General features: G+C 45.4%; 3 protein-coding genes across 13 annotated transcripts; 2 read left to right on the top strand and 1 right to left on the bottom strand.

Moving 5' to 3' along the window:
• Window positions 1-92: 92 nt before the first annotated feature.
• Window positions 93-3,030, top strand: TINF2 (TERF1 interacting nuclear factor 2). 2 transcript variants are annotated; one of them, NM_001246606.1, is made up of 9 exons: window positions 93-519; window positions 666-770; window positions 884-991; window positions 1,362-1,469; window positions 1,557-1,653; window positions 1,798-2,254; window positions 2,343-2,410; window positions 2,518-2,609; window positions 2,742-3,030. In NM_001246606.1, the coding sequence occupies exons 1-9, from the start codon at window positions 328-330 to the stop codon at window positions 2,874-2,876; spliced, it is 1,362 nt and encodes a 453-aa protein (NP_001233535.1). In that variant the 5' UTR covers window positions 93-327; the 3' UTR covers window positions 2,877-3,030. The 2 variants fall into 2 exon arrangements, with proteins under 2 accessions (NP_001233535.1, XP_016781231.1); XM_016925742.3 differs by lacking the exon at window positions 666-770 and having other exon boundaries at window positions 328-519.
• Window positions 3,031-3,430: 400 nt separating this feature from the next.
• Window positions 3,431-10,294, bottom strand: GMPR2 (guanosine monophosphate reductase 2). 10 transcript variants are annotated; one of them, XM_001168884.7, is made up of 10 exons: window positions 9,889-10,294; window positions 9,337-9,458; window positions 9,079-9,198; window positions 6,848-6,931; window positions 6,528-6,701; window positions 5,516-5,597; window positions 5,317-5,423; window positions 5,106-5,148; window positions 4,263-4,422; window positions 3,431-4,079 (listed from the first exon to the last, which is right to left on the bottom strand). In XM_001168884.7, the coding sequence occupies exons 2-10, from the start codon at window positions 9,421-9,423 to the stop codon at window positions 3,890-3,892; spliced, it is 1,047 nt and encodes a 348-aa protein (XP_001168884.1). In that variant the 5' UTR covers window positions 9,424-9,458; window positions 9,889-10,294; the 3' UTR covers window positions 3,431-3,889. The 10 variants fall into 10 exon arrangements, with proteins under 10 accessions (XP_001168884.1, XP_001168833.1, XP_024204439.1 ...); XM_001168833.8 differs by having other exon boundaries at window positions 9,830-10,281; XM_024348671.3 differs by lacking the exon at window positions 9,889-10,294 and adding an exon at window positions 9,700-9,834.
• Window positions 10,285-25,859, top strand: NEDD8 (NEDD8 ubiquitin like modifier). Its single transcript, XM_016925926.4, has 4 exons — window positions 10,285-10,423; window positions 24,303-24,350; window positions 24,519-24,601; window positions 25,495-25,859. Exons 1-4 carry the CDS (start codon window positions 10,406-10,408, stop codon window positions 25,589-25,591), a joined length of 246 nt encoding a protein of 81 aa, XP_016781415.2. The 5' UTR covers window positions 10,285-10,405; the 3' UTR covers window positions 25,592-25,859.
• The last annotated feature ends 182 nt before the right edge of the window (window positions 25,860-26,041 follow it).

The raw sequence follows: 26,041 nt of genomic DNA, 5'->3' as shown, positions 1-26,041 counted from the left end.
TCCGGGGCAAGGGAAGCTAGTAGCGGAGCCGGAAGTGAGGCACCCTCGGGCTCGAGACAGCGGCGACGTTTAAAGCTGAGCGACCCAGTGCCACTGGAGACGGTCAGCTTCTCCACTCAGGCTCCTCCAGCCCGAGCCAGAAGACCCCCTCCCCCAGAATTCTGGGGGCCGATGGAAGGGAGCCGAGTCAGATCGCGAGGTACCCAGAGCCGACAGACCGGAGCGACAGGGAGTTTCCAGAAGCCCCGCCCCTAGGAGTGATCGGAAAGCCTCACCCATCTGGGTGAGGAACCTGGAGGGACCGCCTCGGGGCGGAGCCCGCCGACCATGGCTACGCCCCTGGTGGCGGGTCCCGCAGCTCTACGCTTCGCCGCCGCGGCTAGCTGGCAGGTTGTGCGCGGACGCTGCGTGGAACATTTTCCGCGAGTACTGGAGTTTCTGCGATCTCTGCGTGCTGTTGCCCCTGGCTTGGTTCGCTACCGGCACCACGAACGCCTTTGTATGGGCCTAAAGGCCAAGGTATTGGAGCAAGTAGGACCTGGAAGGGGAAAGAAAGAAAGGGGCGGGATGCGAGCACCTGACAAGGGCCCACAGCTTGGGGATGAGACTAGTTGGAAAAGGTCAGCTTGCCCCGAAGTGGGGATTCTGAATTCAGTACCGTACAGGTGGTGGTGGAGCTGATCCTGCAGGGCCGGCCTTGGGCCCAAGTCCTGAAAGCCCTGAATCACCACTTTCCAGAATCTGGACCTATAGTGCGGGATCCCAAGGCTGTGAGTAATCCCCGGAACAAGCCCTGACCCCAGTTACACTTGGTGCAGCAAAGTTGCTCCTCCTGTCTACTGGATGTTGGTGCTAACTTCTCTTTCTTCTGTATCCTCAACAGACAAAGCAGGATCTGAGGAAGATTTTGGAGGCACAGGAAACTTTTTACCAGCAGGTGAAGCAGCTGTCAGAGGCTCCTGTGGATTTGGCCTTGAAGCTGAAGCTGCAGGTGAGACTGGTTTGAAGGCTATTATGTGGCTATTTTCTCTAACCCTTTTTTTTTTTTTTTTTTTTTTAGGAATCTTGCTCTGTCGCCCGGGTGGAGTGCAGTGGCACAATCTCGGCTCACTGCAACCTCTGCCTCCCGGGTTCAAGCGATTCTCCTGCCTCAGCCTCCCGAGTAACTGGGATTACAAATGCCCAGCTAATTTTTGTATTTTAGTAGAGATGGGGTTTCACCATGTTGGCCAGGCTGGTCTCGAACTCCTGACCTCAAGTGATGTGCCCACCTCGGCCTCCCAAACGGCCAGGATTACAGGCGTGAGCCACTGTGCCTGGCCACTAACCCACTTTTGACCTCCTACTCTCCCCTGCTGTAGGAACTTGAACAAGAGTATGGGGAACCCTTTCTGGCTGCCATGGAAAAGCTGCTTTTTGAGTACTTGTGTCAGCTGGAGAAAGCACTGCCTACACCGCAGGCACAGCAGGTTTCGTTGGGGCAAAACATGTAAGGGCAGAGTGTGGGGTGGCTGTATCAAGGATTGTGGTCTTCATACCTCTGTCCCTGCCCACAGCTTCAGGATGTGCTGAGTTGGATGCAGCCTGGAGTCTCTATCACCTCTTCTCTTGCCTGGAGACAATATGGTGTGGACATGGGGTGGCCGCTTCCAGGTACTAGGAATTTGGAGGTGTAGTGTTTAGCTTGAGACCTTTTGAGGCAGTCCACTGGAATAGTTCCATGGGCTCCGGGCATAAGAAACCAGTTATTCTGTTACTATCTGTTCTCTTTATAAGGGGCCTCATTTTCTTTTTCAGAGTGCTCTGTTACTGACTCAGTGAACCTGGCTGAGCCCATGGAACAGAATCCTCCTCAGCAACAAAGACTAGCACTCCACAATCCTCTGCCAAAAGCCAAGCCTGGCGCACATCTTCCTCAGGGACCATCTTCAAGGACGCACCCAGAACCTCTAGCTGGCCGACACTTCAATCTGGCCCCTCTAGGCCGACGAAGAGTTCAGTCCCAATGGGCCTCCACTAGGGGAGGCCATAAGGAGCGCCCCACAGTCATGCTGTTTCCCTTTAGGAATCTCGGCTCACCAACCCAGGTCATATCTAAGCCTGAGAGCAAGGAAGAACATGCGATATACACGGCAGACTTAGCCATGGGCACAAGAGCAGCCTCCACTGGGAAGTCTAAGAGTCCATGCCAGACCCTGGGGGGAAGGGCTCTGAAGGAGAACCCAGTTGACTTGCCTGCCACAGAGCAAAAGGAGTGAGTGGAACAGAGTTGCTTCTTACTAGGAGCACATTCTTTGCCTGCCTTCCCTTCATCCTATCCTCTTTGCTTGCTCTTACCTCAGGAATTGCTTGGATTGCTACATGGACCCCCTGAGACTATCATTATTACCTCCTAGGGCCAGGAAGCCAGGTAGGTAGTCTGAGTCAGGATTGGATCAACAGCCTCCTCTCTTGGGGACTCTCAAGAGCCTGTGTTCATCTAGAAGTAGTAGTTTGATTCTGGTTTCCCTCCTACAGTGTGTCCTCCATCTCTGTGCAGCTCCGTCATTACCATAGGGGACTTGGTTTTAGACTCTGATGAGGAAGAAAATGGCCAGGGGGAAGGAAAGGTGAGTAGGAAGGAGCAGAAAGCTGGGGAAGGGGATGGGTAGAAGAAGACTGAGAAATCCACATGCTTCAGAATTCAGAGGGTTCAGGCAATGGTTTCAGATAGTAGGATCTCCCTGCTCCCTTCTCTACAGGAATCTCTGGAAAACTATCAGAAGACAAAGTTTAACACCTTGATACCCACTCTCTGTGAATACCTACCCCCTTCTGGCCACGGTGCCATGCCTGTTTCTTCCTGTGACTGTAGAGACAGTTCTAGACCTTTGTGATAGAACTAAAATGCTCTCTGTACTCTAGTCTCCTGCCTCCTCAGCTCTGCAAGTAGTTTAGTAGGAATGAAGTGGAAGTCCAGGCTTGGATTGCCTAACGACACTGCTAAAAATATTTGTAATCCTTAATAATTAAACTTTGGATTTGTTAAAATACTGCCTTGATGTGAAGGAGGGGAATTAAGGTTTCCATAAGGTCAGCATAAGTCATTTCTTAGAAACAGAACTGGCCCTTCCAAACTGAAAGGATCCCTTTGCCTTTTTTTACTTCCCTTGCTAAGTGTTGTTCAGCTGTGCCTAAAAGGGTTAGCAGGGTTGACAGCCTGCAAGAGAAATGTCCTTTGGTATTCTGGAAATATGTGTCCTCATGCCAGAATATACTTTGTAAATTCTCATGCTGCCAGATTATCTGGGGGTGGTGGCACTAGAATGGAGATACTTCATGGGAATAATACTCATTGTTCTTGACCCCACTGGGTCAGTGCTGACCCTACCACCACCCACTCTGCAGCAGCACCCAGATGCTAGCCTTGTACAGAAAGCCCCAGCATCTCTTTACAGTCAATGAGCTCTCTCTTTATTGAGGTATTTCAAATATACAAACACTTCAGAGCTTTTTAGATATGTGAAGGTCCCATCTAGTGAAGCGGATTAACAAAACATGATTCTAAAAGCCTGCCTCCTCTAGACCAAGGCCATGTAAAAGATTTATGTACCAATCAGCATCTTTTCCTTTTAATAATCTTCAGGATGTTGGGTCCCCAGATTCCCATTTGATTTTCTTGCATCATTTTCTCAGACTGTTTGCTTCCTTGCTTCCTCCCCAGTGAGTGCCTTGGGCATTTTGTGTGTGCAGATAGAGAAGTACAGAGTTACTGCAGGAGCCCTCAGGAGTGAGACAACAGGAAATGACAAAGTAATACAGAGCTGCAGTAGCTGGGATGGGTGAGGACCCCACTTGGGATGCCCCATGGTAGAGTACTGGTGCCTTGGGAGGGTAGAACTGCTGAGGTCTAGCACGCCTCACTGAAGATTGGATTCACCTGCTGGGTGACTCGGATGAAGGTGGTTCTCCTGCTCAACTCTTTGAGCTTAGCTGCTCCCACATAGGTACACGTAGAGCGGATCCCTCCTAGGATGTCTCGGATGGTATGTTCCACATCTCCTTTAAAAGGAACTTCCACTGTCTTTCCCTCTGAGGCTCTTAAAGTAGGAAAAACTTTATTATCTTCTCCTTCTGGATTCCTTAAGCCCAGGGACTTTTCCCCAGACCCTAGCATTGTGCCCCGGTTCACCATGCTTCTCTGAGAACTGCACCATCCCCCTCTCAGCAGCCATGAGTTCTGCCTCCATACTATTACTAAGCTCCTGGGCCTCCACACATACCTGTACTCAGCCACGCCCCCAGCATACTTCTTCATGGCCATTTCAGAACTCATTCCATAGAAGAGCTTGTACTTCTTGCCATCCCTCTGGATGAGCTCACCACCTGACTCACTGTGCCCAGCCAGCATGCCACCCAGCATCACGAAGTCAGCTCCTGCCCCTGCCACCATCATGGAGGGGGGAAAGAGATTAATCTGGCTAAGGTGCTCATATGGCCACCCTCAAAAGCAACTCACACCATATTCTCAGTCCTGACAATGATTCCAGCATCTTCCTCCTTCTGCTTCCCTAGCTGACCCACAATCCATGCAGGCCTGATCTGCCCTGGCCTCTATTCCTCAGTGGGTATGATTTCCCCAAGATTTAAAAAAGAGCCTCTGGAGAGTCCCTGCCTGGCTTTTGCTTTCTCCTTTTGCTGTTTTTACCATCATCGTCTGGTCATTTGATTTTACTGTGCCCAGCTAAATAAGACTCATTTCATGTGTCCCAAGAGCAAAGATCCCCAACTTTAATGGGAGTAATGATCTCCTGGGAAGCTGTGCAAAATGAAAAATGCAGATGTGCTGTCCCATTCCTCAGAGCCTATTTTTAGGTATGGCTGGGGCTCAGGAGTCTGCACTGTGCAGCAATCTAGGAGATGGTCAGATGGCCCTGGCCCACACTTGGAGTCTCAGATGTCCCCTGCTGGCTGCCCCAGGTGATACCATAGATTTCAGAGTCACTAATTCATATTATGAAAGAATCTGAATGACTTCCTGAGCCTCTCTTAGCCTGACCCTAGACCCTCAGAGGTGATTCATCCTCTTGTATAGAATCATCCTTCTGTGCCCTCAAGCTCCTTACCAAAAGCCTTGGCCACATCCCCAGGACAGCTGCAACCTCCATCCTGCAAAGTAAGGAGCACTATGAACACAACATGGATTTCCCAAGCCCTCAGAGATGTCCCAACAGCCCAACTCAAAGCCAACAAGAACCCAGGAATTCTAATCCATCTCTGCCACCTCCATACCCTGCAGAAACCCCGCTCATACCCTACCCTGCCCTTGAGCCTTACTGAAATGATGTGGCCTTTGAGGCCATGAGCAGCATCTGCACACTCCATCACTGCACTGAGCTGTGGATACCCCACTCCAGTTTTCTTCCGAGTAGTACACACAGAGCCTAGGAAGAACATGATAAGGGTAAGAATGACGTGCTCCACAGGTGTTTGCCACTGAAGGGGGGTAGCCAGTGGCCCCAGTGAACCAGCTTACCTGGCCCAATTCCCACTTTGATGATGTCAGCCCCAGAAAGGATGAGCTCTTCTACCATCTCTCCTGTTACCACATTCCCTGCCTGAGACAGAGCAATTGAAATACAGCATCCTTAGGGCCAGAAACAGGAGGTCATGTATTGTTACGGTATGCATGGACCACGACTTTCCAACATTATTACAAAGAAAGGATAACTAGGTCCCCTCTACTGGGCCCTCTGAGGGCTTTTACACTAGCCACTTTAGAGAACCCTGCTCCCTACCCATTCACCCAACACCAAGCCAAGGTAGGAGTGAGTGGCCAATGTCACCACTGAACCTAGGGTAAAGCCGAGGTCCATGATGCACTTTTCTAAGGCAACAAGGTGCTATGATCAACAGGGACACATGAAGTGGCATGGAGGAGCATTCAGTGAGGCAAAGGGAACTACTGGACCAGGCTCACATCTGATTTACAGTAGATTTAGCTCCCCTTCCTCAAGAGACCCAAACATATTCTGTCCTTAAGCCATTCTGTCATAGAACCTGTCTGGCTTCAGGGAAAGGGAGAAGGCATGGTAATGTAGGCTAAAGACCCATTTGACCAGTTGATTGGCTTTTGATGATCAGTAGACACACCCCTCAATGCTGCGAAGAAAATGAAGGCCACTCTTCTAAGGTTGTAAAAAGATAAATCATTATTCATGTGACCCCTTTTTATGTGACTGTAGTATGTGTCCATTTCAGTGGGCAGATGTCTATGTACCACAGGTATGTACAGTGCACAGATGTTCCATCATGGTTTGGTGAGTGACATCAGGGACATCAGATTTACAAAGAATAAGAACCAAGGGTCAGAGATACTACACTGACCAAATAGACATTTTCAGCTTAGAACTATGGATAATCATCCAGTATCATGATTAAATGAACTAGGAATATCATAATGCAGCAGAGGAGAAATGGACTGATGTAGCAAAACGGAGTGGCAGGAAAGTGGAAAGATAAAAAGGTACCGACTAATAGAAACATACCATGATGGTGTGCTGGGGGAAGCGCTTCCGTACATCTTTTACAAATTCAACAAAGTGTTCAGAGTAGCCATTTGCCACATCCAGGCATATATACTTCACCTGGGGAATAGCTTCCAGGATCTGTTCCAGCTGCTCAAAGTCAGAAGAGCCTGTGCCTGAGCTGGCAGCCAGATGCTGTGGGAGAAACAGAGTCATTGGCATATCAGAGATGATCTGGTGGGCAGCCAGTGGGTCATTGGTGAGTGCTGGTCCCCAGAAAGCCAAAATATAATTGCTGGAAAACTGGGATAAGGAAGGGAGCAGGGTATGCCCAGTGTTACCTCAAGACAGTCAGGATTCTGGCCAGCAAACTCTTGCCACTGAACGAGGCTATAGTGCTTATGGACAGCAGTGAAGAGAGAGAACTGGGGAGAAGACAAAGAAGCATCAAAAGGGAGAAAACTTTATTAAGGTCTCTTTTCTAGAAACAGACCTATTCTATCTGAGGGAGGACATGATTGAAGTTGGGGAGGAAACAAGTCAAAGAACTCAGGTTGAGCTGGGATTTGAGTTCAACCTTTCTTCTCTCTACAAATACCAGTAGGGCTTTTTACCACAAGCTAGTACTTGTCAGATTTCCCACCAAAGTACTGAGTGATCTGGGTTGGATTTCATCTGCCAGCACATTCACTGCTTCTGACTTAAAAGGTGACAAGCTGCTGGTGCAGTGGGACAGGCAGCAGACATGAAAGAACCATGAAGAGGCTGGATGGAGCCTGTGTTTCTCTGCACTGACTCAGCCCCTCCTCCTAAAGTAACCTAGTACTAAACTATTTTTGGTTATGTTCTCGTTCATTTGCCAGCAGTAATTCAGTAGATCTGGATGCTCACCAAAGGTAATGCCTTAAGGTTGATAAGAGCTGATAAGGGGCTACCCTACCCTGTCTCCATCTCTAGTGGAAAAAAGGACAAATTTCCTAGTTGGGGACATGGATCAAGCTAAAAAATCTGTTTCATTCAGTCCATTTTAATAAAGTTCAAGGATATAATGACGCATCAAACTCATATTCTCTAGCTCAACAGATTGCAAACAATATCCCAATACTTTGAGGAAGGCATTCAAAGGCCATTGTGAATGCTGGTGTTTGTGCCTTACATGTCTACATGCAAACAGACAAGAGACAGCAGTTGGCTGAAACAGCACAAATCTTGCAACTGACAAGAAACCCAAGGAAGTCATGTATTAGCTAGCAACAAGCAAGTGCTCTACATACGTACTCAGAGATCAACAATATCTAGCTAAAGCTGGTATTGAATTCTGCTTTCTCAACAACTCTATCATCAACATACTCATAAGCAAAGAAGAGTCACCATAGGATAGGAAGTCAGCAGATGTTGGAGATATACTGGCAGAGTGTGGCATGATGAGCACATCAGATTACATACCAAACTTAGAAAAAGATGTTTGCTTGCATCCAACCTTTTTATTACAGTAAGACTTGGCTCTTACCACTAAAACCTGATTTCTTTACCTCTCGTCAGCAATACTGAAAGCCAGGCTCCACATAAAGCATCAAGACAGTCCCCAAAAAGGTTCATGTATTATTACAGCACGCCTGTTAACTCTGCAGTCAGAGTCACCACTTCTGAACTCTACTGGTCAGGGCAGATGGACAGTGGGCAACAGAAAGATTCCTAAGCAGTTACTGAATGGCAATAAAAATAAAGTAAAAATAAAACTGCATAACTATCAACCTTAAAGAAATGACAGACATTCCACAAAGACACAGCAATCAAAAATAGAAAAAGGATATGAAGTCCTTAAGACTAATGGAGCCACAAACAATAGCAGAATTCATCAACCAGGGCTACATGGATCAACCAGCAGAGTGCATATGTTCTCAAAGTGCCCAGATAACTCTCTACCTTCTCAGCAACAAGTATAGAGGCAGGTAATAGTACTGACAGGAGCAGCATCTTCCATTTCAAAGTGAACAACTTGTATATAAGAAAAACACATCCCATTTGGGGCACATCCCAGAAACTCCCAGGAACCTAGGACTTAAAGAAGAGGAAGATTAAAAAAAGAAGAATGGCAGAAGTATTCTTTTATTAATGAATTGTTCTTATTAAAGAAAATTAATAAGCTGCTTCTCCTAGGATCTTCTAGTTAGGATTTTTGAATGCTTAAACTGTAGTTTCTGGACTAAAACAGTGAATGCTTAATGTGGACAATCGCGTAACTGAAGGGATGCATGTGACTGTGAGGGGGTGACCTGGGTGGTGGGAAAAGTTGGCAAGGTGTACAAACTGCTAAACAGGACAAAAGGGAAAATTCTGTTCATATATCAGAAATATCGGAGCAAAACTTAGCTTTGAATCTCACTAATTCAGATGGCCTTTTGAACTTATCAGATAAAGGGCTTCAGTAGTGGAAAAAACCGTAAATCAGAGCATCCTGACTGCTAACTGCCAGAGAGCTGACTGGGCATGGGGGTGGGGATGCAAACACCTCTGCAGTCAGCTGGGCTAACTGGACACCAATAGGGATGGGGCATGAGGAAAGCCCTACCTTACAGAGAACCTTGGCCATCTCAAAGGTGCCCACAGTATCCATATTGGCAGCAATGATGGGAACCCCAGAGTATGTCTGCTTTGAGTTCCGAAATGAAAAGGATCTTGTGAGATCCACCTGCAGATATGAACAGGAAATTGACCATTTCATTAATCCAAAAAACGTACCATATTAGGACAAGGACAGGCATCTTTCTTGGTTGTGGCCCACCGGGAGCGTGGGGTCAAGAAACAGCAAGTAGAGAAGCTTGCTCACCTCACTTCGAGACTTAAGGGTACTGCGTTTGGGCCTCAAAAGGACATCCTTGAAGTCCAGTTTCACATCGTTGTCAATATGAGGCATGGCGCTTAGCCTCGGGGTAGCGATGAATCTGAGGGCTGGAAGGCAGGAAGTCATAAGGACCAATCTTCCCCTGGGTTTTAACGCCCTGTTACGGCTGGCGGCCTCTCTTCGCTTAAGTTGTGGAAGGTCGGGCAAAGGCCGAAGTGTGGTCCCTGAAGCCTGTCACCTCGACCCATCCCGTGGCTGCGATTACCCTAGAGCTCCATCCCAGGTACTGTTTGTTGGGGAGAAGAGCTGGGAAAGGGTTGTGAGAGACCCTGACGGTGCATTCCTTACCCCGCTACACTTCCTTCTTCTACCCCTGCAAAGAGCAATGGGGCAAGAGGCTGATTTAGGGGAACGAAGGAATGTTGGCGACGGGGGGCGGGGAGGGTTCATAACTAGTTTCCGGAATAGAGGTACTCACTTCCTGTTGCCTTGGTCCAGGCGGCAGTTGACCAAAGACCACCTTGCTTAGCAACTAACCTCGTGCAATCCCGCTAAGCCTTCTGGGCCACGCCAACAGGTTCCTCTAGTTGCCGGCGAGAACTACTAGCCGACGAATTCCAGCTTCGGCGGCGGCAGGGCGAGGCCTTCTGGATAACAGAGTTCACGCACTGAGGTTGCTGTTGGATCCGAGGGGGTTAGACTACAACTCCCAGGGGGAAACGGGCGGGACCGCCTCCTGGCACGATGGGAGATGTAGTTCGTTCTGCCCCCACTTTTCGCTAGCCCGGGCTCGCCAGGGACTCTCAGAATCGCAGAGTCGTCATCTCTGCTGTTGCTAAACTGGATGCCTCATTCCAATTTACGACGTCACTGAACCGAAACGCGGGAGCAAACCTGAGCCTTTCCGGAACCCAGTGGAAGGGGGGGGGTGGAGCCAGACAGTGACCCGGAAGTAGAAGTGGCCCTTGCAGGCAAGAGTGCTGGAGAGCGGCAGCGGCGACCGGAGCGGTAGGAGCAGCAATTTATCCGTGTGCAGCCCCAAACTGGAAAGAAGATGCTAATTAAAGTGAAGGTGGGAGCACCTCCAGCCTTGCCAAGACGCAGTAGTACTGGGCTGGCAGCAGTGCCTTACGGGAGACGTGGGGAAGGAAAACCACGCCTTTCCCTAGCCTGGAAGACGCTGACTGCCTCAGGGCTCCGCGCGAGGGGTGGTGGGAAATAGGGGGACCTAGAAGGGCTTTGAGAGCGGGGCCCAGGTCCCACCTGACGACCCTGGGGTATTTTGCCATGCCTGCTTTTTTGCCAGGACTGTGCTGTCACCCAGAATGGGGTCGCTTTTGTCGGGTCTGACTGTATTCGAACCCCCGCAGTCATAGAGAAGGCCTAGCAGCGGCTTGACTCCCCCGTCTCTCAGATTCTTGGAGTAAGCGCTGCTCTCCATTCTTCATTCCCAGGGTACCTGCTTCTCCCAGTCCCTAACGTAGGTCGCCTCCGAGCACAGCCCTAAAATCGGGGCCTCCCAAGGGCTAGACTATGAGCCTTTACTGGTGGTTGCCAAGGTGTGGTATCTCACCCGTCCTACAGGAACCAAAGTGGGGAGTGTGTTCAGTCAGTACCTGCCTTTCTGAGCCTGGCATCCTGGACCAGCCTCACTTCCTTGGCTGAGGCAGGTTAGTTACCGCTGCCCTAGTTCTTGGTACTAGCCATGGTTTCTTTCTTTCATCTGCATCTCTCAACTCCCGTGGTGGTTCTTCACCAATTTCCAGCCCTCATTAGTCCTATCTGCTGTTTCCTCTTTTGTGCCTTCAGACAGACAGAGACCCCCCCCCCCACGCCCCCCTCAAAAAAACAAAACTGCTGACAAGTGAAGTCTAATGCTAGTTTGGCCTTTTTGTAGCTAAGTAAATCTATCGTTATTTCATCAGCTTCTTAGCATATTTACCGTACATAATAGTCATTCTTAACCTTCTCTTCCCCAGTCCTTCCAAACTACTTCTTAGCTAAGATTTGAGGTCTAGTATTAAAATAGTATGTTAAAGATGATTTTTTTTAACGTTGAGTAGCGGCCTGTGTAAGAGTCGTAACATCAATTTAATAGGTGAATGGGTCACTGGCGCCATTAAAAAGAGAAAATAGGCTGGGCGCGGTGGCTCACGCCTGTAATCCCAGCACTTTGGAAGGCCGAGGCAGGCCGATCGCTTGAGCCCAGGAGTTCGAGACCATCCTGGGCAACATGGCGAAACCCTGCCTGTACAATAAATTCAAAAAATTAGCCAAGGGTCTGGGCGCATGCCTGTAGGCCCAGCTATTCGGGAGGCCGAGATGGGAGGACTGATTGATCCTGGGATGTCGAAGCCGCGGTGAGCAGTGATGGCACCACTGCACTCCAGACCCTGCCTGAAAAAAAAGGCCGGGCCCAGTGGCTCACGCCTGTAATCACAGCACTTTGGGAGGCTGAGGTGGGTGGATCACCTAAGGTGAGGAGTTCAAGACCAGCCTGGCCAATATGGTGAAACCCCGCCTCTACTAAATACAAAAACTAGCCGGGCGTGGTGGTGGGCGCCTATAATCCCAGCTACTCGGAGGCTAAGGCAGGAGAATCCCTTGAACCTGGGAGGCGGAGATTGCAGTGAGCTGAGATGGCGCCATTGCACTCCAGCCTGGGCGACAAGAGTGAAACTCCATCTCCCCCTGCAAAAAAAAAAAAAGAGAGAGAGAGGGGGAGAAAATAGGAAATAATATAGTGCTAGGTAAGGATATTGTTTTATGATTTTTTTTTTTTTTTTTTTTTGAGACGGAGTCTCGCTCTGTCGCCCAGGCTGGAGTGCAGTGGCGCCATCTCGGCTCACTGCAAGCTACGCCTCCCGGGTTCATGCCATTCTCCTGCCTCAGCCTCCCGAGTAGCTGGGACTACAGGCGCCTGCCACCACGCCCAGCTAATTTTTTTGTATTTTTAGTAGAGACAGGGTTTCACCATGTTAGCCAGGATGATCTCGATCTCCTGACCTCGTGATCCGCCCGCCTCTGCCTCCCAAAGTGCTGGGATTACAGGTGTGAGCCACCCTCCCCCGTGCCTGGCCTTTTTTTTTTTTTTTTTTTTTTGAGACAGAGTCTCACTCTGTTGCCAGGCCTGAAATTTTTTATTTTATTTTATATGTATATTACACAGGGGTGTTACTAGTTCATACTAATTTTTAGAATGGATCACTGTCAAAATCTTGAGAAACACTAACTGTTGAATATTTTTATTTGAGACGGAGTCTCACTCTGTCACCAGGCTGGAGTGCAGTGGCGCAATGTCGGCTCACTGCAACCTCCGCCTCCCGGGTTCAAGTGATTCTCCTGCCTCAGCTTCCTGACTAGCTGGGACTACAGAGTGTGCCACCACGCCCAGCTAATTTTTGTATTTTTAGTAGAAACGGGGTTTCACCAGGTTGGCCAGGATGGTATCGATCTCTTGACCTAGTGATCCGCTCACCTCGGTCTAAAGTGTTGAGATTACAGGCATGAGCCACCGCGCCCGGCCTGTTGAATACTTCTGTTGGCTTTTCAATGCATATGGGTTCTCATGTCCACTAGGTCCAAAGAAGTTAAGTTACTAATGCTAAGTGTTTTGCACACTTTTTGAAAATTTCACTCCACATTAAGAAATTTTATGTCACAACCCATAAGGCACAAAAACTTTGCTATTTGTGATATGCTCTCAAACTTTCAATTCTAAGTTGATTTCGTAACCCACTGATGGATTGAGACCTGCCCACTGATGGGTTGAGACCTGCAGTTTAAAAAGTACTGTTTGAAAGGCCGGGCGTGGTGGCTCACGCCTGTAATCCCAGCACTTTGGGAGGCCAAGGCGGGCGGATCATGAGGTCAGGAGTTCAAGACCAGCCTGGCCAACATGGTGAAACCCCGTCTCTACTAAAAATACAAAAATTAGCCGAGTGTGGTGGCACACACCTGTAGTCCCAGCCACTTGACAGGGTGAGGCAGGAGAATTGCTTGAACCTGGGAGGCAGAGGTTGCAGTGAGCCAAGATCGTGCCATTGCACTCCAGCCTGGGCAACAGAGTGAGACTCTGTCTCAAAAAATAAATAAATAAATAAAATAACTGTTTGAACAAAAAAATCAATGCTGTGTGTGGAAACTTGAAAATACAGTGTCCTATCACCTGTGGTCTTGCTAAAATGCTGATTATGATTCTGTGGGTCTAAGGTGGGGCACAGGTTTCTGCATTTCTCACAAACTCCCAGGTGATATTGAATGTCTGAGAGCTACACTTTGAATAGCAATATTCTAGATTTTTTCTGTTTCTTTGAATCCATATTTATGTGGTACTTCTCTAAAATTGCCAGTCTTCTTTCCTGCAACACCCTTCTGCCTTCAAACAGGCCTCTGTGCCCCATCTCTCTCTATCTCCCCCTCTCGCCCCATCCTCTCTTGTTTGTTGCATTTCTTAATTAAATACATAGGAAAGTAGTTACACATGAGATAGCTGTTAATCTGATCTGAAGAAAATATTAATTTAAAAAAGAAAAAAAAGCTGTTAATTACCATATAAGTGACATTTTTTATTACAGTTCCTTTTTTTTTTTTTTTTTTTTTTTTTTTTGAGACAGGTTCTCACTCTGTCGCCCAGGCTTAGGGTGCAGTGGTGCCATCACAGCTTACTGCAGCCTCGACCTCTCAGGCCCAAGCAATTCTCCCATCTGAGCCCCCTGAGTAGCTGGGACTACAGGCGTGTGCTACCACCATACCCAGCCAATTGTTTTATTTTTTTGTAGAGATGGGGTCTCATCGTGTTGCCCACGCTGGTCTAAAACTCCTGGGGTCAAGTGATCTTCCCACCTCATCTTCCTAAAGTGCTGGGATTACAGCCGTGAGCTACCATATCTGACCCCTTTTTGAATTATTATTTTTTTTGTTTTGTTTTGTTTTTGAGATGGAGTCTCACTCTGTTGCCCAGGCTGGAGTACAGTGGCACGATCTTGGCTCATTGCAACCTCTGCCTCTTGGGTTCAAGCGATGCTCCTGCCTCAGCCTCCCAAGTAGCTGGGACTACAAGTGCCCACCACCATACCCGGCTAACTTTTGTATTTTAGTAGAGACGGGGTTTCGCCATGTTTGCCAGGCTGGTCTTGAACGCCTGACCTGAGGTGATCCACCCACCTCAGCCTCCCAAAGTGCTGGGATTACAGGCATGAGCCACCACGCCTGGCCTCATTTTGTTTTTGTTTTGAGACATTCTCACTCTGTCACCCAGGCTGGAGTGCAGTGGTATGATCTCGGCTCACTGCAACCTCCACCTCCCAGGCTCAAGGGATCCTCCCAACTCAGCCTCCCAAGTAGCTGGGACTACAGGTACATGCCACCACACCTGGCTGATTTTCTGTATTTTTAGTAGAGGTGGGGTTTCACCATGTTGCCCAGGCTGGTCTTGAACTCCTGAGCTCAAGTGATCCACCTGCCTTGGCCTCCCGAAGTGCTGGGATTACAGGCGTGAGCCACCATGCCCAGCCGAATGATTCATTTTCAACTGCTGTCTCTGTGTAGCTGACTTCTTCCATATTTTTCTGTAAGATTTTACAATTAAATTCTTCCTGATTTAAATCTTGTTACCTTGTCTCTATGGTTCTAAAATTAAATGCATCATCTTCTGTCATAAGCCATATCCCAATACCCATCTCGTGTATTAATCCCATCAATCATTCAGGTGTCTGGAATACAATTCTTTAGAGTCATTTAAAATTACATGGTCCTTTTATAAGATCTAATTTTTCACTTAAAAGCTCTTTCTGTTTGATTTTTTTTTCCATCTCCATTACCCTCATTCTGGTCTCGGGTCTTACTCATTTATATGTTTATGTCTCTGTAATACATCCAACCAGGTTTTCCTACCATCATATCCCCTCTAAAGTGTAGTCTAAACCAAGACATGACGTGCAAAACCATAATGTGCAGGTCTTCCTTGAGCTTCTTTTTCATTATATTACTCCCTAACCCCAGATCCTTCATTGATTTCCTCATTGCAGATTACTTTGGCAACTGTCTTTACTGTGTGAATCAGTTTTCTCATTCATGTTTTTTAACATACAGTAAAATGCACAGTTCTTAAGGGTTTAGTTCAGTGAGTTTTTGACAATAGCATATGTTCATGTAATTACAAAATCTAAACATTTGTATTCCTACCCCCTCAAGAGTTTCGTAGGTTAGTTTTGCTTGTTTTAGAACTTTATATAAATGGAATTATTGAATGTACAATTTTTGTATCTGGCTTCTTTCATTCTGCATAATGTCTATTGTAATCTGTGGTTTATTCCTTCTTATTACTGAATAGTATTCCATTGGATGAATTATATCATAATTTGTTTATCCATTTTCCTGTTGGGTGTTTGAGTTATCTCCAGTTTCTGGCTATTATGAATAAGTCTTCTATGAACATTGTTATACGAGTGTTTTTGTAAACATATGTTTTTATTTCCTTTGGATAAATACCTAAGAATGAAATTACTAGGTCATGTGGTAGATATATGTAACTTTAAAAAGAAACTAAGGGTTTGTACCATTTTATATTCCCACCTGCAGTGTATGAGCATTCCAGTTGCTCTGTACCCTTACTAGACGGTACCCTTGTAGCACCATAAAAATGCTGATGTCAGTCATTTTTATTTTGGCTATTATAGTGTTATAATGTTATATAAATTAAAACACTATATCTAGTGTTATAATGTTATATAAATTAAAACACTATAGTGTTATATAATGTTATCTCATTCAAGGCTTAAATTGATTAACATTGATTTTCATTCACCATAGCACTTAGTCATTGCCCCTTGTGTTTGGACAATGTAGTACTTCCTTTTGTTTTGTTTTGTTTTGATTTGTTTTTAATTTTTAATTTTTTTTTTTTTTTTTTTTTTTTTTTGAGACGGAGTCTCTCTCTGTCACCCAGGCTGGAGTGCGGTGGCACGATCTCGGCTCACTGCAACCTCCACCTTTGTTCAAGCGTCCACCATGCCTAGCTAATTTTTTGTATTTTTGGTAGAGACAGGGTTTTGCCATGTTGGCCATGCTGGTCTCGAACTCCTGACCTCAAGTGATCCACCTGCCTCAGCCTCCCAAACTGCTGGGATTACAAGCGTGAGCCACTGCGCCCAGCCAGAACTTCCTTGTATACAGCCTTATTCTATTAATTTTATGTCTAATTGTTTCTTGGTTGTACATCTTCGCTTGATAAAGATTGTTAGCAAGGCTGGATCACATTTCTTTTGTATTTCCTCCAGTGCCTAGGGCAGTACGTTAGGTTTAGGTTCATCTTTTTTTTTTTTTTTTGGAGATGGAGTCTCACTCTGTCACCCAGGCTGGAGTGCAGTGGCGTGATCCCTGCTCACTGCAACCTCCACCTCCTGGGTTCAAGCAGTTCTCCTCCTCAGCCTCCTGCATAGCTGGGATACAGGTGCGTGCCACCACGCCCAGCTAATTTTTTTGTATTTTTGGTAGAGACAAGGTTTCATCATGTTATGCAGGCGGGCCTCGAACTCCTGACCTCAGGTGATCCGCCTGCCTTGGCCTCCCGAAGTGCTGGGATTACAGGCGTGAGCCACCGTGCCCAGTCTAGGTTCATCTTATACTTGTTTAAATAGCATTGAATGTATTGTCAGGTTACAGTGTGATATATCAAGAATATCTTCTAAAATTGTTCAACTGCTTTAAAACAACTTCATGGACAATTTCAAACACATACATCAGGAAAGAGAAGGGTGTATGCACCCTTCATCCAGCTTCAAAAATTATCATCTCATAGCCAATCTTATTTAATTTAAACTCACCAACTCCTTTTACCTGATTTTTTTAAAGCAAATTCCAGATAGCATAGCATATGTTATTCATACATATTTCAGTGTTTATCTGTGAAAGATAACCTTTTTTCTAACATAACCATAATTTTTACATCTAAAAATTTAACTGATTGCTTACTATCATCAAATTACCCTATTGTCTCTCTCTCTTTTTTTATTAACAGTTTGAATCTGGATCCAATTAAGATCCATACATTGCCATTGGTTTATGTGTTTTCAATTTCTTTAAATCCGTAGATTCTCCTTTTTCCCATTTTTTTCTTGTTGAATAGAGTTTCCTGCAGTTTGAATTTTGCTGATTACATTCCCATGTTTTTCTTTTCTTTTTCTTTTTTTTTTTTTTTTTTTTGAGACAGAGTTTTGCTCTGTCACCCAGGCTGGAGTGCAGCAGTGTAATCTTGGCTCACTACTGCAACTTCTCTGCTTCCAGGGTTCAAGTGATTCTTGTATTCTTGTGCCTCAGCCTCTCGAGTAGCTGGGACTACAGGCATGCGCCACCATGCCTGACTAATTTTTGTATTTTTCATAGAGATGACATTTTGCCATGTTGGCCAGGCTGGTCTCAAATTCCTGGCCTCAAGCGACCCGCCCACCTCGGCCTCCCAAATTGCTGGGATTACAGGCATGAGACACCACAACGGGCTCCCATGTTGTCTTTTGACGTATTCCTCTTTTCCTCTGTATTTCCTGTCAGCTGGTAATTAGATCTAGAGGCTTGATTAATCTTTGTATGTTCATATGTGAGAAGAATTCATAGGTGGTGATGTGGTATGTACTTCCATCAGATTGTTTTGCTTTCTGTGATGTTAGTCATTTCCTAGATACATTGTTTCATTGGGGGTTACAAGCTGGAGATACTCTAATATTCTTGTTGCTTCATATATTAGCTGGAATATTTGAACAGTGTCCAAAATGGTAGCCATTAGCCACATTTGGCTATTGAGCACTTGAAATGTAACTAGAGAGACTGAAGATTTGAAATTTTGATTGTACTTGATTTTAATTAAATTTAAAAACTGAAACTTAGCCGGGTACAGTGGCTCACACCTGTAATCCCAGTGTGTTAGGAGGCTGAGGTGGGAAGATCACTTGAGGCCAGAAGTTTGAGACCAGCCTGGACAACATTTCGAGACCCCATCTCTACAAAACAATTTTCAGGCCGGGCATGGTGGCTCACGCCTGTAATCCCAACACTTTGGGAGGCCGAGGCGGGTGGATCATTTGAGGTCAGGAGTTCGAGACCAGCATGGCCAACATGGTGAAACCCCATCTCTACTAAAAATACAAAAATTGGCTGGGCGCGGTGGCTCACGCCTGTAATCCCAGCACTCTGGGAGGCCGAGGCGGGCGGATCACAAGGTCGGGAGATCGAGACCCTCCTGGCTAACACAGTGAAAACCCGTCTCTACTAAAAAATACAAAAAATTAGCCTGGGCATAGTGGCGGGCGCCTGTAGTCCCAGCTACTCTGGAGGCTGAGGCAGGAGAATGGCGTGAACCCGGGAGGTGGAGCTTGCAGTGAGCCGAGATCGTGCTACTGCACTCCAGCCTGGGCGACAGAGCGAGACTCCATCTCAAAAAAATAAAAATAAAAATAATAAAAAATACAAAATACAAAAATTAGCCAGGCGTAGTGACACATGGCTGTAACCCCAGCTACTTGGGAGGCTGAGGCAGGAGAATTGCTTGAGCCTGGGAGGCGGAGGTTGTGGTGAGCCAGATGATGCCACAGCACTCCAGTCTCGGTGACAGACTGAGACCTTGCCTCAAAAAAAAAAAAATTTTTTTTTTTTTTTTTCCAAAAAAGAATTAGCCAGGCATGGTGGTGTGTGCTTGTAGTCCCAGCTATTCAGAATGCTGAGGTGGGAGGATACTTTCAGCCCAGGAGTTGGAGGCTGCAGTGAGCCATGATCACTCCACTGTGTTCCAGGCTGGGACACAGAGCAAGACTCCATCTCAAATAAATAAATAAATAAATAAATAAATAAATAAATAAATAAAACTTTTAAGTATGTTTAGAACAAGTTGGGTGTATAAATCTACTTTTTCTATTGTAAATTATGAAACTTAAATATATGTCAAGTATTTCAGATGAAAATTTACCATTTGAATTTTTTTGTTTTTCTGGGTTTTTTTTGGAGATAGAGTCTCCCTCTGTCACCCAAGCTGGAGTGCAGTGGCACAGTCAGCCCACTACGGCATTGAACTCCTGGGCTTGGGCAGTCTTGCCTCAGCCTTCTGAGTACCCAGTTGCTGGGACTACAGGCCTGTGCCACTATGCCTGGCTAATTTTATTGTAGAGATGGGGATCTCACTATGTTGCCCAGGCTGGTCTCAAAACTCCAAGCCTCAAGCAGTACTCCCACATCCCCTTCCCAAAGTGTTGAGATTACAGGCATATGCTACCATGCCCAGCCTGCCATCTCTATTTTTTTTTTTTTTTTTTGAAATGCAGTCTTGCTCTGTTGCCCAGGCTGGAGTGCAGTGGCATGATCTCAGCTCACCGTAACCTCCGCCTCCTGGGTTCAGGCGATTCTCCTGCCTCAGCCTCCCCAGTAGCTGGGACTACAGGCGCCCACCACCATGCCCAACTAATCTTTGTATTTTTAGTAGAGATGGGGTTTCACTGTGTTGGCCAGGCTGGTCTCAAACTCCTGACCTCGTGATCCGCCCTCTCGGCCTCCTAAAGTGCTAGGATTACAGGTGTGAGCCACCGCACCCAGCCCCATCTCTACATGTGATGTAAATATGAAATACAGGATTTTTAGGATTTGGTTAGAAAAAACATAAAATATATTAATTTTTATATTGATTACATGTGAATAATATTTTGGCTATGTTGGGTTTAAAAATATTAAAATTTTACCTCTTAAAGAACTTTTACAATATGGCTACTAGTAAATTTAAAAATTGCATGTATGGCTTGTATTATATTTCTACAAGGCAGTGCTGCTTTACAAAATCTTACCCTTATCAAGGACATTGTTTTTTAAATAATTTGTTCTCATTACAGCATATTCACATTTGTGGTATAAAAAATGGAAAATACAGAAAAGCATAACAATGTAATTAAAATCACCCATAATTCCACTGCTCAAGTTAAAGCATTAATATACTGTATATACCCTTCCAAGCTTTTTGGAGAGCATATAGATGCATGTGTTGTTTTTACAAAATTTTAATTATACTCTATATACTATAACTTTTTTGTTGAATTATCAGCATATTGTTAATATATTACAAATAGTTATCCTCAACATTGTTTGAGGGCTTTGTAATTTTTTTTCTATGATTGTACCATAATTTATTTAACCCTCAACTGTTTGATATTTAGATTGTGTTTCTAATTTTACAGTATCAAAAGGTTGCAATAACCATTGTTGTAGGTATACTTTTGGACATAGTCATGAGTATTTTCCTGGAAGTATTGTTGCTGGGACACCATATTGCCAAATTGCTCTCTAGATATATTTATGGGCCTCTACAGTCGATTTCAGAAACAAAGGGCCAGCTCTAGACTTTTAGAATTTACAAACCAATAATCCTTTTTAAAAATATAAGGTCCAAGCATTTTGCTCTTGGGAGAGCAGCTCTAGGTCTTCTCTGAGAATCTTTTTTCACTCTTTAAAAATTTGTGGTCGGGTGCGGTGGCCCACATCTATAATCCCAGCACTTTGGGAGGCCGAGGCAGGCAGATCACCTGAGGTCGGGAGTTCAAGACCAGCCTGACCAACATGGAGAAACCCTTCTCTACTAAAAATACAAAATTAGCCAGGTGTGGTGGTGCATGCCTGTAGTCCCAGCTACTTGGGAGGCTGAGATAGGAGAATTGCTTGAACCTGGGAGGCAGAGGTTGCAGGGTGAGCTGAGATTGTGCCGTTGCACTCCAGCCTGGGCAGCAAGAGTAAAACTCCATCTCAAAATAAATAAATAAATAAAAATTTGTATTATCGGCCAGGCACGGTGGCTCACGCCTATAATCCCAGCACTATGGGAGGCTGAGGCAGGTGGATCACTTGAGGTCAGGAGTTCGAGACCAGCCTGGGCAACATGGCAAAACCCCATCTCTACTAAAAATACAAAATGTAGTCAGGCGTGGTGGTGCCCGCCTGTGGTGCCAGCTACTCAAGAGGCTGAGGTGGGGATCACCTGAGCCCAGTATGTCGAGGCTGCAGTGAGCCATGATTGCGCCATTGCACTCCATCCGGGTGAGACTGAGACCCCGTCTCAAAAAAAAAAAAAAAGAAAAGAAAGTGAAATAATTTGTGGACAACACAGAATTACAAACTTTTTATTTTGTCTTTTTAAAGTTACCACAAATTGTCACCACCATTCTCTAAAAGGACATTAACACCTGAATATATTTAGTTTCATGAAAATTTCACTTTTAACACTGCTTTTCTCATTTTACCATAGGCTGCTGAAAATTTTCACACAGACCAGCATAGGTTAGGGTAGAAGCTTGAGAATCACTGCTGTAATTTATTCTTTCATATCCAAACAGGTTAATCCAAAGGAATTGTTCTTGTATTTTTGGAAACATACTAGTACTAAATCATTCTCCTTGTTGGGAAATTTTCTGAGTTCTTGTTTCATGCTGTTCTATGTGAATACCATAAGGAGAAACCATATGTTATTTTGTGAGCTACTATAGGAGTGTACATTGGGTCCCAATACTAGACCAGCCAGACTCAGGTAGGAGGGAGTACAGAAATAAAAGCACAGGCTCTGGGACCAGGGAATCTGGATCCACTCTCTACTTTTGATTGCGTAGATGTGTTTTTAACCTAAGGCTTATTTTTCTCATCTATAAAATGGAAATAGTAATAGTCCATATCTCATAAATACTGGGAGGATTAAATGTGATGCACGTAAGATGCTGATCATAGTTACTGACCCTTAGAAAGTGTTCAATGGCTGGGCAAGGTGGCTCATGCCTGTAATCCCAGCTCTTTGGGAGGCCGAGGCAGGAGGATCACTTGAGCCCATGAGTTTGAAACCAGCCTGAGCAACATAGAACTCGTCTCTACAAAAAAATCTTAAAAATAGCTGAGTGTGGTGGTGCACACACCCTGTAGTCCTTGCTACTTAGGAGGCTGAGGTGGGAGGGTTGTTTGAACCCAGGAGGTCAAGGCTGCAGTGAGCCAGGATCACACCACTGAACTCCAGCCTGCGTGATACAGTGAGACCCTGTCTCTTAAAAAAATAAAAGGAAAAAAATAGTTTTCAGTAAATGTTAGCTGTGATTATAATATGATCATCAGTATATTTAGCCCTTCAAAAATATTCATTGACTGCTTGTGTGTCAAACACTAGGAAAGTTTAACACTTAAACAACTAGCTGTAATTGGTATATTAATATTGAAAGTATTAATAAAGTACACTGGGAACAGGTCTACACATCATACAGGAGGTTTTATACATTGCTGGAGTGCAATGGCACGATCTCAGCTCACCGCAACTTCTGCCTCCTGGGTTCAAGCGATTCTCCTGCCTGAGCCTCCTGAGTAGTTGGGATTACAGGCATGCGCCACCACGCCTGGCTAATTTTGTATTTTTTAATAGAGAAGGCTTTCTCCATGTTGGCCAGGCTGGTCTTGAACTCCCAACCTCAGGTAATCTACCCACCTCAGCTTCCCAAAGTGCTGGGATTACAGGCATGAGCCACTGTGCCCGGCCAGGAGGAGATCTTACATTTAAGGGGTCTTGAAGTTTGGAGAAGAAGGGGAGGATATTGCAACAAGGAAAATAACGGAAGCAAAGAAATGCCCATAAATTAGAATGAGCATGGTGTGTTTGTGGCCTGGATCACTGTAGACTAATACAGATAGAGCTATTAAGAGCAAGGACAGATGGGAGAAGACACAACATTTATGACTGCATAATCAGTATAATTATTGTATTTGGATATCACCAGCCCTTAACTTATGGAAGAAGACGAGCTGCAATTTAGGATTTAGGTAGAAGTCTGGAAAGATATGGGAGATGTAATGTTGACTCCTTGTCTTCTTTTCTCTTTTTTCTTTTACTTTTTTTTTTTTTTTTTTTTTTTGCGAGGGTGTTGCCCAGGCTGGAGTACAGTGGCACAATCGTGGCTTACTGCTGCTGCCTCTAATTTCTGGACTCAAGCGATCCTCCCACCTCAGCCTCCCAAATAGCTGGTACTACAGGCATGCACCACTGTACTCAGCTAATTGTTGTTGTTGTTGTTGTTGTTGTTGTTGTTTTGGTTGAGACAGGGTTTCGCTGTGTTGTCCAGGCTGGTCTGGAACTCCTAGGCTCAAGTGATCCTCCCGCCTCAGTCTCCCAAGGTGTTGGGATTGCAGGTGTGAGCCACCATGCCCAGCCAATTCTAGCATTTTTTTAAAAACTGCTGAGATGATTTCTGGTGTCCTTGAGAATTCTTCAAATTATCTGAATATTAATTTCTAGCATTGATATTTAGAACAAGGTCCTTCTGACTTTTTTTAAGATATCTTTCAGGCTGGGTGCAGTGGCTTACCCCTGTAATCCCAGCACTTTGGGAGGCTGAGGTGGGTGGATCACCTGAGGTTGGGAGTTTGAGACCAGCCTGATCAACATGGAGAAATCCTGTCTCTACTAAAAATACAAAATTAGCCAGGCCTGGTAGCGCATGCCTGTAATCCCAGCTACGTGGGAGGCTGAGGCAGGAGAATTGCTTGAACCTGGGAGGCAGAAGTTGCAGTGAGCCGAGATCGTGCCATTGCACTCCAGCCTGGTCAACAAGAGCGAAACTCCATCTCAAAAATAAATAAATAAATCCTTTCATTGCCATATCATCTAAAATAATGCCAGTATTCTCACTGATTTTGGGGGACTGATTTTGGAAGATGACTCATGGAATTAAGAGGATCAGATGGTTCAAAGAATCTTGCCCTATCAAAGTTGTTTACAGCCTAAAAATATTTGATAAATGAAGGTATGTTCAAAGCCTTCTCATTCTCCAAAGCAGTGCTGCTGAGAATATGCATCTTTTAGAAGGCAGTAGATCCCAAAGACCAACATAGGATGTTTTACCTAGAAGACAAATTGTACATTGGGCTTTAAGGACTCATGAAACCATTGCCTGTTTCAGACGCTGACCGGAAAGGAGATTGAGATTGACATTGAACCTACAGACAAGGTGATGCATGCCCAACTCCTCTTCATGTACTTCTTGCCATGTGTATTTGTTTGCATATGCTTATGAACTTGGTCCTTTTGCTCTCATGCTGTCTGCATAGCCCTTGTTCTTTCCGTTTCCATGGTCCTACCCCTGAGCAGCAGCCCCTGACTACTTGTCTCTCTAAAGGTGGAGCGAATCAAGGAGCGTGTGGAGGAGAAAGAGGGAATCCCCCCACAACAGCAGAGGCTCATCTACAGTGGCAAACAGATGTGAGTTTGGAGTGAGAATGACAGCATGGCGATCTTATGTGAAGATGAGAAGATGAGAGGGGGCACGTACTGAGGTGGATCAGGGGTGCCTCTTGTTTTTGGTGCCTTAGACTCTTTGGCAATCTGGTGAAGCCTCTAAGCCCCTTCTCAGAATAAGATTTTTTCAGGCATAAAACAAAATATATAGAATTAAAGGAAAACTATATTGAAATAGTTATTAAAATACTAAAACAAATTTGTGATATAGTAATATATGTACTTTTTTATTAATGCATAAGATCTAATGGTAGGTCTAATATGACCATAATTTTGAAATATTTTCAAGATACCTATAAATGATTATGATAGAAAATAGTTAATTGCTATTGTTAACAAGTTACCTATATTGCTAATACTACTGTGGTTTTTGGGCTATGTTTAAAGTTAGAAGAAATGTTAAATTTCAGTTGGGGGTTAGTAAAAATAAAGATGGGATTTTTTTTCTCATTCAAGTTCACAGACCCCCAAAGAGATCCAGGAAACTCAAGAACTCCTGTTCTGGCTGGGCGCAGTGGCTCACGCCTGTAATCCCAGCACTTTGGGAGGCTGAAGGGGGTGGATCACCTGAGGTCAGGAGTTCGAGACCAGCCTGGCCAACATGGTGAAACCCCATCTTTACTAAAAATACAAAAATTAGCTGGGCGTGGTGGTGGGCGCTTGTAATCCCAGCTACTCGGGAGGCTGAAGCAGGAGAATTGCTTGAACCCAGGAGGTGGAAGTTGCAGTGAGCTGAGATCGTGCCACTGTACTCCAGCCTAGATGACAGAGCGAGACTCTGTCAAAAACAACAACAACAACAACAAAAAACTCCTAAGTCTTCTTTTTCTTTTTTTTCTGGCTTCCTTTTCCTGCAGGAATGATGAGAAGACAGCAGCTGATTACAAGATTTTAGGTGGTTCAGTCCTTCACCTGGTGTTGGCTCTGAGAGGAGGAGGTGGTCTTAGGCAGTGATGGACCCTCCATTTTACCTCTTTACCCTGTCGCTCATAATGAGGCATCATATATCCTCTCACTCTCTGGGACACCATAGCCACTGCCCCCTCCTGGATGCCCAGTAATGTATGTCTACTGGTGGGAGACTGTGAGGATCCCAGGATTCAGTATTCCTGGCCCAGAGGGCCCTTGCTGGCTACTGGGTGTTAGTTTGCAGTCCTGTGTGCTTCCCTCTCTTATGACTGTGTCCCTGGTTGTCAATAAAATATTTCCTGGCCTCCTGGAATCTTTCTTCTGTTGCACAAGTTGACTGAAATAAAAATGGACCTAATGCTCACTCAGTTATAGCAGGCTGAAGGAATCGGACAGTGGAAGGAATGGTGCTCTTACGGGGATTATCAGACTCTAGGAAAACCTACTTAGTGGTGTGTTGGAACCAGTTCCTAGTGGCTAATGAGAGCCAATTAT

Source organism: Pan troglodytes, chromosome 15 (genome assembly GCF_028858775.2).
Source record: "Pan troglodytes isolate AG18354 chromosome 15, NHGRI_mPanTro3-v2.0_pri, whole genome shotgun sequence".
In the NCBI taxonomy this organism is placed as follows: Eukaryota; Metazoa; Chordata; class Mammalia; order Primates; family Hominidae; genus Pan; species Pan troglodytes.
This window is presented reverse-complemented; position numbering and strand designations above follow the sequence as displayed.

Bases quoted from the DNA above. Each gene is read 5' to 3' on its own strand.
- TINF2 (NM_001246606.1), top strand. From the start codon at position 328: ATGGCTACGCCCCTGGTGGCGGGTCCCGCAGCTCTACGCTTCGCCGCC. The intron at 2,255-2,342 runs GTGAGTGGAACA...CTCTTACCTCAG, and splicing joins CCTGCCACAGAGCAAAAGGA to GAATTGCTTGGATTGCTACA. The intron at 2,411-2,517 runs GTAGGTAGTCTG...TCCCTCCTACAG, and splicing joins TCCTAGGGCCAGGAAGCCAG to TGTGTCCTCCATCTCTGTGC.
- GMPR2 (XM_024348665.2), bottom strand. From the start codon at position 9,477: ATGACTTCCTGCCTTCCAGCCCTCAGATTCATCGCTACCCCGAGGCTA. The intron at 5,424-5,515 runs GTAAGCTGGTTC...TGTTCTTCCTAG, and splicing joins CAAAGTGGGAATTGGGCCAG to GCTCTGTGTGTACTACTCGG. The intron at 4,423-5,105 runs GTAAGGAGCTTG...TGATGGTGGCAG, and splicing joins GGATGTGGCCAAGGCTTTTG to GGGCAGGAGCTGACTTCGTG.
- NEDD8 (XM_016925926.4), top strand. The intron at 24,351-24,518 runs GTGATGCATGCC...GTCTCTCTAAAG, and splicing joins ACATTGAACCTACAGACAAG to GTGGAGCGAATCAAGGAGCG. The intron at 24,602-25,494 runs GTGAGTTTGGAG...CTTTTCCTGCAG, and splicing joins ATCTACAGTGGCAAACAGAT to GAATGATGAGAAGACAGCAG.